Source organism: Sapajus apella, unplaced genomic scaffold, assembly GCF_009761245.1.
Source record: "Sapajus apella isolate SASKATOON/1434 unplaced genomic scaffold, GSC_monkey_1.0 scaffold45, whole genome shotgun sequence".
In the NCBI taxonomy this organism is placed as follows: Eukaryota; Metazoa; Chordata; class Mammalia; order Primates; family Cebidae; genus Sapajus; species Sapajus apella.
In genome coordinates, this window is record NW_022436985.1 from 13,289,076 (window position 1) to 13,299,650 (window position 10,575).

The 10,575-nt window shown below is 51.6% G+C and overlaps 1 protein-coding gene across 1 annotated transcript; it reads left to right on the plus strand.

Annotated features, from left to right (window-relative positions):
- The first annotated feature begins 2,805 nt into the window (after positions 1–2,805).
- Positions 2,806–10,206, plus strand: NKX6-1 (NK6 homeobox 1). The gene is made up of 3 exons (XM_032239712.1): positions 2,806–4,659; positions 6,352–6,524; positions 8,681–10,206. Exons 1-3 carry the CDS (start codon positions 3,990–3,992, stop codon positions 8,936–8,938), a joined length of 1,101 nt encoding a protein of 366 aa, XP_032095603.1. The 5' UTR covers positions 2,806–3,989; the 3' UTR covers positions 8,939–10,206.
- Positions 10,207–10,575: the final 369 nt, after the last annotated feature.

Sequence of the window (10,575 nt, forward strand, 5' to 3'; positions counted from 1 at the left end):
TGTTACACGTTCCACTCCCGAGGGGTACTTGAAAAAGTCCCACTTCATTAGGTCGCGAGCAGGAAGGCATGGCGGTTTCGGAGGGTCCCCAAGAAAGCGCAAGTCCTGACTTTCAAAGGCATCTGAATGCAATGCGCAAGACTGTCCCACCGGAAACAGGCCTCCCGTGTCGGCGTTAGCTTCTCCCGGACTAGGGTCCCGAAACTGGTTTCAACCCCGCAGTTAGAGCGGAGAGCAAAGCGATCTTCCCCCGGGAGTGACAAGGGGAGCCCACCCTCTCCCAGGACGCTCAGTCGTTCTCACCGCTCCCAGCTGTAGACAGGCAGGAGATCCACCACAACCAGCACCTGGTTGGAGGCACTGGCCTGCCTTCCAGTGCTGCGCAGGGTGCGTCTGCAATACACGCTGCCCCACGCGGGATCGAGCACCCAGGGTTCACACCCTCACTACCAGGGATCAAGGTACACGGATCCGGAATTTTTAATTGTCATAATTAAGAACAATACTGCCATTTTAATTTGGCAATGCGAATAATACATCAAAGTCAACGATGGAGGAGACATATTTACACCAAGCGTTGCAACTATTTACTCAAGGCAATTCACCCGGAGTTGGATTGAGTTGAATCTCAATCTCAATCTCTCCCCTGCCCCCGTGTCTCTGTTTGGCAACCCCGCCCCCAATATTAGATACTAGTATTCTCAGTAGAAAAATGTTCACCTCTCTTCCGGGTCATAATATTTACATGAGATAAAAGGGGTTTCATTCTTTAAAACTGGAATCCTTGGGGACGACTGACCTCTTTTCCTTCAAATTCCTACCTAGTCATTGAGAATGCAGTGTCCTGGAGCATGTGAGAAACTCGCTGGAAGGGCAGGCGCAAAGTGGAGACTGAAGGTTGGGTGCCACCGCCAGGGTGGAGCGTCCGAAGGCGAGAAAGGTTTCGTTTATAACGAAGCCAGAGACATGGGCGCCCCAGTTTCAAGGCCGGGACCGGCTATGCCTGCCACCATCCTTCCGCAGCCTCCTGGCCAAAGTGGCAGGGCGCTGGGGTTTAGACCCAAGCACTGGATCCCTGCGGGGAAATGGGGACGTCCGCACATCAGCTTTCTTCTGAAGCGTGAGCCTTGGCTTGACTCTTTAGCGTTATTCATGCTGATGAAGGACCTCACCTTCCCCCAGGTCAGATTCTAAAGTCCATGAAATAATAGATTTAAACCAGTCTTGAAGTTAATGAAGAAAGATGAAGAGGAGGACCACATAACATTGCTTCTATCTTAGAGGGTAATAAAACTGACAAATATAACTCCTCCTTCCCCCAGTTTCAAACTCAAGCTCAAGCTGACCCTTAAAAACTAGTGTTAGTAAACGATGATTTTCGAAACGGAGTACGCTGTCCTGGTTTTTCGTGCTTGGACCCAAATGAGTGCTTTGGCACCAATAGCCAAACTTCATCCGTCGGTGTTGCTGATCAAATTCCATTCTTGAGCCATTTATTGGGTTTATTTCTGCTTTCTGCGCATTAAAATTGTAATTTATGATCTCATCCAAATTTGCTGTAGCTACCACCTTCTAATGGTTGTTACTATAGCATCCTAAATTATCAAAATTGTCAAAGGCTTTTCCTTCTCCAGCACGCAGTTCAACCCTGTCGGGAACGTAAAGACTGGCCTGAGATGGAAGAGATTGTGAGAGTAAAGGAAACCACCCTTCAACTCCTAAACCCTAGATAGACATCCCACTACCACTGCCCAGGAGCCGGGACATCTCCATCTCCCGTAGCAACTCTAGAATTGAAAGTAAGAGCCAGGGTTTCGGAAAGTGTTTTCAAAAGCTTACAGTTCCCAGGGCTTACCTAGATGTTTCTGTATCTAAAGTCTCTGCTTGAATTTTCATGATTCTACCCCCATGTGAACCCAAAAGAAATAGCAATAATCAAAGGGAGAAAAGTAAAGGAAAAAAGAAAAAAAAAAAAAAACAAACTCTCACTGTTCTCAGGTCTGAACATCACCTGACAGATAAATATTCCTATTAAACTGATTCAGTTTTCAGCGAATTGAGTAACCCATAAATAATAATGATCGCGGTGGGAAGTGGGGAGGACTCGAGAATGAAAAGAAAAGTGGAGGAGAAAGAACAGAAAAGGAGAGCAGGAGGTGGAGAGATGGAAGAGGACGATCCTTCGGCCTACAAGGGGATTAAGGACATCTATAGGCTTAAGGAGCAACAAATTAATTTACACAATTCTGGGAGAGCCCAGATGGCCTTTAATTAATCCCTTCAAAAGAAGGAGCCGGGCGAGGGCTGCGCCCGCTGCCTGCTCCATTAGCTCCATTTTACAAGGGACCAGACTCGGTTCGAGGTGAGGCGCCCTCCAGAGCTGGTGGGGGAAGGGGATGGGATGACGCGAGCGGGCCAGTGGGGAAGCAAGGGAAGAATATGAACTGCTTTTCCATAAAAGGGCTGGGTTTTCATTAGTCCTCTCTTTAAAAAGTAATACCCTCTTCGTCTCTGCTTTCCCCTCCCCTTTCTCATTTATTTAACACAATTAATTGAGGCGGCCACTGGCCCCACTAAGGAACCGCACCACTCGCCCGCTCCCGCTCCTCCTGGCCCCGCCCACAGGAGAATGAAGTAGGGAGCGGGAGGGGACTAGGCGGGCGCGGCCCTACGGCTCTCCCGCCTCAGCCAATCAGAGGGCGCGGCGCCCCCTAGTGGGCGTGCGCCAGGGGCAACGCGAGGATCAAGGCGGCGCGCTATTGGACACGACGGTTACGCCCCCGGCCCGCGCCCCGCTCAGGGGACCGGGCCCTCCCCGCCGCCTCGGAGTGACGTCCCTCAAAGTTCTCATTTTGGTCCCCCACTCCCCCCTCCCTTTCGTCCCCCAGCTAAAGAGGGGTAGGGAGTGATGCAAATGTTTTATTACCTTTGAGAGCTTCATCCGAACTGTCAGGCCCGGAGGGAGAGAGGAAAGAAGAGAGAGAGCGGAGGAGCCGCGGAGAGGGTCAGTTTGGCCAGAGGACAGGACTTGGAAGAGCGAAGCCTGGGAAGCCGCGACGAAAATGCCAGAGAGGAGAGTCCAAGGCGGAGAGTGAGAGGGACAGAGGGCGCGGGGGTGGGGCGGGGGTCGCCAGGCCGGTTTGCAGAAGTGGACTGACGAGCGGCGCCGACACCGAGCCGCCAGACTTTTCACACTCAGTCTTTTGTTTTTCTGTGCTTTTTCACACCCCTTTTTCTTTTCAATATTGCAACTCCAGTGCCGCGTGGCCCAGAGGGCAAGGCGGGTCGAGGCGCGGATCCGGAGTCGCGGGGACGGGTGGCACTGCCCTTTCTGGCGCAGTAGCGGGGGGCAGCGCGGGCGGAGGAAGCCCGCCCAGAGGCGAGATCTCCCGCGGGCTGGTTGCGCTCTCTTCCAAGTTACAGCGAGCGCCGCCGAATGCGAATCAGCCGAGCGGCCGAAAGAGCAGAGCATCCCAGTAAGATCAGACGAGCGCCACGGGCTGAACCCGGCGTCCTTTGAACCTCCCCAAAGAAAGCGAGCCACCCCCACCCTCCAACTTCAAAGTGGAGATTCGGCGACTAAGTTTGCCACGAACTCTCCGGAGCCAGCTTGGGTTTTGTTTTACTTATTTCCCGGGGGCAGAAAATGAGAAATAGCGCACTTTGAACAGCTAGGAAAAGTGAGGAATAGAGAAGGGCGGGGGATCGAATCCTGGACTCGAGGAACGAAAGGACTGCCCAGCCCGCCCGGACGCCTGCTCTTCTCTGTGAGCCGCCGCCTCCCGCGTGAGGGTTTTTGGACATCTCTGCTGCGCAGCTAGGGGAGCAACTCCCGGCGGCTGCATTCTTGGCCCAGTTGGCAGCTCGCCTCCGGGTGCACCGAGCGCCTCTCCGCTCGCGCCCTCTGCGCTTCCGGCTCCTCTGAGCCCCGCTTGGGGCACCAGCCGGCGCCCTCGCTGCAAGGTTACGGGCTCCGGCCTGGCCGTGGGATGTTAGCGGTGGGGGCAATGGAGGGCACCCGGCAGAGCGCGTTCCTGCTCAGCAGCCCACCCCTGGCCGCCCTGCACAGCATGGCCGAGATGAAGACCCCGCTGTACCCTGCGGCTTATCCTCCACTGCCCACCGGCCCCACCTCCTCCTCATCCTCGTCGTCTTCCTCCTCGTCGCCCTCCCCGCCTCTGGGCACCCACAACCCGGGCAGCCTGAAGCCCCCGGCCACGGGGGGGCTCTCATCCCTGGGCAGCCCCCCGCAGCAGCTGTCGGCAGCCACCCCACACGGCATCAACGACATCTTGAGCCGGCCATCCATGCCGGTGGCCTCGGGGGCCGCCCTGCCCTCCGCCTCGCCCTCCGGTTCCTCCTCCTCCTCTTCCTCGTCCGCCTCTGCCTCCTCCGCCTCTGCAGCCGCCGCAGCTGCTGCCGCGGCCGCAGCAGCTGCCTCATCCCCGGCAGGGCTGCTGGCCGGACTGCCCCGTTTCAGCAGCCTGAGCCCGCCGCCACCGCCGCCCGGGCTCTACTTCAGCCCCAGCGCTGCGGCCGTGGCCGCCGTGGGCCGGTACCCCAAGCCGCTAGCGGAGCTGCCGGGCCGGACGCCCATCTTCTGGCCCGGAGTGATGCAGAGCCCGCCCTGGAGGGATGCACGCCTGGCCTGTACCCCTCGTGAGTATGACGGCCCGCTCCCCGGGGCACGCCTGCCATGCTCGTTGTGCCCACTGTCGGGTCGTGGCTCCTCGTGTGTGTGTTGCTCGATCCACCCGGTGGTCCGCCCCAGTAGTTTGGCAGCGCCAGCGTCCAGATAGGGATTCTTGCTTTCCTGAGCTCGCGTGGCTACATCCAAGCGCCTTCCTCTCTCTAAGTCTTGAGCACGCCGGGGCTGAGCCTGTGTGTGCGTGTTCGTGTGGATCACGACGCGGTGCGGGATGTATGTCTCGTCCGAGGCCTTGGCTGCTCCTGAAACGGCCTGGCCGGGACCCCAGGCCTGGCCTGGGTTAGAGGGATGGGGAGGAGATGCCACTGCACCCCCGCTTTCCCAGCTCCTGCCTGCCGTCCAGGGCCCCATTCCGCCTTCGGCAGCCTAACCTGCTGGCTCTCTTCCACGCAGCAGTGAGGCCGGGCAGCAGCGAGCCCTCTACCACCCGGGAAGTGCGTGTGTTTGCATGCACGTCTCCGCTCGGGGCGTCCCCACCTCACCTCTTCGCCCTTGCCGCCCTAGTACACCCGAGTGTGAGCACACAGAAGACAGGCCAGCAGTACCCTGGGCAGGACCAGCGCCGAGTGCTTCCAACCACTCCCTAGCGCTGGGCCCGCGCTTTCCCACCTGCCTCCACTCTGGGGGCTGGCACCCATAAGTCCCGGCACATTTGGTGACATCGTGGAGCTCAACCCTCTAAAAGAAGAAAGAGCCAGGGGAAGAGCGAGGTGAAGGGACAAGGACTGGGGAAAATGTACCATCTTGCAAAGATCTTGCTTGAGGCAAATTCAGTTGCCCCAAGATCAATCTAGTCTTCGGGTAGTCAGCCAAAGCGCTGCGGAGGCTCCCAGCCTTCCAGGTGGACTTTGTGGCCCAGCCTGGGGTCCTTTTCTTGCTCCGTTCTTCACTTTTGAATGAGTCCCCGAAGTTTCTTCCAAGTCTCCGGACTTCCCTAGTCCGGCTGAGTGGCAATAACTGCGGGAAGTTGCGGAAGCCGAGTGGAGGTTCTCTTGGGAAGCCAGGGGATGGTGGCGGCTGGGCCTGGTGGGGGTGCCAGGGAGACGCTATTGTATTGGTTTTGATGGCCGTGTAGGGGCCGCCAACAAAGGCTGTGCCCCCTCCCCCCTCCCCTCTTCCCCTCCGCTGCAGCGACGTTAGACTTGGGGGCGATTTAGTTCACTTGTGTGCAAAAACAAGGACCCCTTTGTTGCCTGGACACAGGTTAGAGAAGCGTTGAAGGAAAAAAAAAATCTAGTTATCCTCACGCAAAGGCTCCGGGGCCGAGCGAGGACCGACTGGATTAGGAGGCGAGAGTGGCCTTTTCCCCACCTCCCGAACTCGTTAATTTAATGGGGCCTTGAGATTAGGCTGTGGCAAACTTTAGCAATAGGCTCCCTAGCTGTTTGACTTCAGCGTTGAGCAGAAGGTATTTACTGCTGCGTCAAACACCCGGCTTAAAAAAAACAGGTGGATGAAAAAGGCAAAGGGAGACGCGCCATTAGGCTGGAAGCGCGGCTACACTTCTGGTCTGCATCACAGAGTGAGCTTTCTTTTCCCACGAAACATTGCTTTTTGAGTTCGGTCTCCCCCCGCCCCACCCCATGCAGCCGCTTGTAACAGATTGTTTTTCTCCCTCTCTCGTTGTGTATTGGTTTTCACAGATCAAGGATCCATTTTGTTGGACAAAGACGGGAAGAGAAAACACACGCGACCCACTTTTTCCGGACAGCAGATATTCGCCCTGGAGAAGACTTTCGAACAAACAAAATACTTGGCGGGGCCCGAGAGGGCTCGCTTGGCCTATTCGTTGGGGATGACGGAGAGTCAGGTCAAGGTAAGTGGACCTTGCAAACCTCGAGGGATAGGTCCCGCGCCTGGCGCGCGCGCTTACACACATGGACGAACACACACATCACACACACACACACACACACACACACACACACACACACACACACACACCCCAAACTAACAAACAGTCGCCTGGGAGGTGCGAGTCCGAGGAGCCTGGGGAGAAGTTGAGAGCAGTGAAGGAGGGTGGGACTACAAAGGCGCTGGGATCTTGCAGGCGGGCAAACTCTTGATGAACAAAAGAAATCAAGCCCCCGCCTTTGAAATTAGGTTAATCTAGATAGCAGCATGTGCTGGGGGACTCGCCATTATTAGAGAATAAAAGCATTACTGAAATATCAGCCCAGAGAATAGATCAGGCCAGTTAGATAGCTTCCGTATATCCTATTTGTAGAGCTATCCAAGTTTTTGTTTGTCAATTCTGGATCCACTAGTTATATACTTTCCTAGTGTAGATCTGTATTGTAGGGCCAATCTATTAATTTGCAAGTAAAAATAAATAAATAAATCCACAGGATCTAACCACTTACCACAGATGAACCTACTTTTTAGTTTAGCTTAAGGCAATCACCTTGGAATAGTAATTTTACAAATGGATTGACAAGATTATTACAGAATTATAGGCTTGAATTTGGTTAAAATAAGTTTACCAACAGATTTAAGATTTGTATTGTTCATGACAACAATTTATAATTAAAGCATCGCTTTCCTTATAATTGAGTTGTACAGTATATTTCCGGGGAAACAAATTTTAGAAAATTTTCTCTAAAAAATATAGGGATTGAGCAAGCTGGGTATATTCAATCTGATAGTTTCTTATATTTCTAATATTCTCTTTTGTCCTTCTTTTTCAGTTTGTTATGTTTTTTCTTTGGGGTGTAAGTCTGTTTTCATTAGTTTGATTGTTGCTCCTTAAATTAAGCAGGAATAACATTAGCCATGTCTGCTGGTTAGTGTATTTCCCCCCGGACAGCCATCATAAAATACATTTCAGGAGTGATTTTGTATATGGCCATTAGGATACCATCACAGTTAAAATTATTTTTGCAGTAGGTTGGTACAGAGCCTACTGTGGTAATCTGAAGGTCTTCATTTGTCACCGTAAATATGTCTATATGGCTGGAAGTGAATTATTATAGCTGTATAAAGAAAATAAAAATCACTTTCTTAACAATTCTGATTCTCTAGATAAAATACATAATGGATGAGGAGCATAAAGGGAGAATAATTCAATATCTTTGGGAAATTGGTTGCTTCTTGCTGATGCTTTAGGTAAAATATGTGTCAAACATCATGAATAAGCTTAAAAATTGTATTAAATGTCTCGGGCAGGAACACAATTAAAATAATATTTGAAGGAATAGACATACCAATTGTGGAAAATAATGTAATGGACAATTTTTCATGTTTAAAAAATAACCAATAATAATTCTAGCCTTCACTTTACTCTGGGCTTATGAAAAACATAAAAGGCAATTTGAAGTTTGTATTTTAACAGATTTTTAAATATAAAAACTGCACCATACATTCTAAGTAAAAACAGGGAGGATATTCTTTATCTACCATGTTTATACACATTCATATCTGAGATAAGTGAAACAATGTTCAAAAACGAAAAGAAGAACAGAAATAACTGGGGCAAATGCTGTGCTTTTCCCCACAATTTACAATGAAAAGCAAGTCAGGTTGTTTGAAATTCCTTAATTTAAGGAAGTAAATAAGAAATACAATCAGAGCCACTGTGGGGCAACTTTATGAAGGAGGAAAAGTTTTCGACTTCAAACTAGAAGGCAGGAAAGTGAACTCGCTTTTAGGGACACTCATTTTTAAGTTTCCAAGTTTTGTTTTTACTTTTGAGAACTCGTTCACGGACAACCTCAATACTCTTGTGTTACCATTACTATGGCAACGGCGGTCAGTTTGTTGGTGCCCGTTACTTGAGGGCGGGGGGAACTTGGGGCGTTGGAGACTGACTTTGACTGCCGAGGCACTGGAGGGCTCTGAGGGAGAGCGGCAGGTCATCGGGGGCCTGCAGGAGGGCCCTCGAGATGCGGGGGTGGTGGCACGGCCGGCCGGGCTTTGCTGGCGTTCAATTCTTCCGCCCTTGCCACCTCTCTTCTCCCTTTTCTCCGCTCTCAGGTCTGGTTCCAGAACCGCCGGACCAAGTGGAGGAAGAAACACGCGGCCGAGATGGCCACGGCCAAGAAGAAGCAGGACTCGGAGACCGAAAGGCTCAAGGGGGCCTCGGAGAACGAGGAGGAGGACGACGACTACAACAAACCTCTGGATCCCAACTCAGACGACGAGAAAATCACGCAGCTGCTGAAGAAGCACAAGTCCAGCAGCGGCAGCGGCGGCCTCCTACTGCACGCGTCTGAGCCTGAGAGCTCATCCTGAGCGCCACCGCCCGCAGCACCTGCCCGGCTCTGGCCTCCGCCTCTGGGGCCGCGAGGGGCGCGGGGACCGCGTGCGCGCTGCGCCTGCCCGCCCCTTGGGCCCCGAGGACCCTTTGCTATTTTTGAGATGTACATATCTATTTTTTTAACCTTGAAGTTGTGGGAGGGGATGTGGGGGAGAGAGACTGGGGGATTTATGAGGCAAGGAAGACCACCAAATGCACTGCACAAATGACGCTACTGAAACCAGCAGCCGGGTCACGGTCCCAGCGCCATCCCCATCGGCGGGCAGCGGCCTCAGCGCCCAGGTCCCTCTCACTTCCATATTTTGGCCCTGCGGGCAGCGGGATAGGGGGCGCTGAGAGGTACTGTGGAAGGGTCCAAGCCCACTGCACGGGGGACCTCGGAGCCACGCGGGAGGGCGCAGCCACCAATGGGAAGAGGGACGTTTCTCCCCCCACACACTGCTGTGCGACTAAAGTAACCTGTTGAAGGCTCTTTGTAAATAAATCGTGAGTTACACTGACTAGAAGTTACTTTATTGTGAATATTTAAAATGTAAAATGCTTTTTTGAATCTCTTATAAAAAGATGGGCCTTCTGCCTTCTCCCCCTCCCCTTTGGAGAGTGACTCAAACCAGACTTTCCCTTTTATTTTGAACTTAATTTGAGAAGCCTAGAATAGAATGTCATCACCTTCTCCGTCCCCTCCTCTCTTTCCTCTTTCCCGTTTGGATGTGCAGAAACTCACCTTTTCCCCTTGCCTCTTCTCGCCCTGCCCTGCCCACCTGGATCTGCACTGCGCTCTCACCCGGACTTGAAGTGGAAGACGTGGGAACCAGGGAAGGCTTCTCACCTGCCTCCCTGTTCCTCTCTGAAATTGCACAGTCGTTTGTTGCTATTTATTAGTGATTTAAAGAAAGTATTGGGGAGGGAGGGGCTGCAATAGCTTGTATTTAACTCCTTTCTGATAAAAATGCGTGTTAAAGTAGATGGCGGGAATTGTTACAACCGCTCTGGGTCTGAAACATAAAAATCCATTTAGTTGCTGTAATTGAATTTGAAGTGTTTTGTATCATAAGAATACTATAGAATATGTAAATTGTTTTCTTTTTTAAGCTAATAACGGTGATATATTAGCATCTTTAACCTTTATTAATTTATACAAGGAATTCGGTTTGTAAAGAGAAGAAACCCCCCTTTGCAAGACCAGTTAAATGTAATGCACTTTCTGTTTCAAAGGATAAATCAAATTAAAAAACAGTTTGAAGACGTCTGTTGCCTTGAATGAAAGGGTACAGATCATCTGATCTCATCAGAGATCTCAAATAATAAAAGTCAAGACCACAAAAAATGGTATATCGGTTTCTTGGGTGAAATAGCTGTTCCTTAATTTTTTTTTTTTTTCCTTTGGAAGAGTGGTGTCACATTTCTCATTCTCCTGGATTGGAAAATAAAAAAAAATGCAGTCCCAGTCATGGCGATTCTTGGAGAGACTAGTCTAGCTAGCTAGCTGCTTCTGATGTCTATGTTGTCTAATTTCTTCTAGATCGCTTTTTCCTTTTTCAGGAAGTCCCTGGGGTTGGGAGGCAGTTGGGAAGACCTCATTTCCATATATCCAAGATAGCTCCTCAGTCAG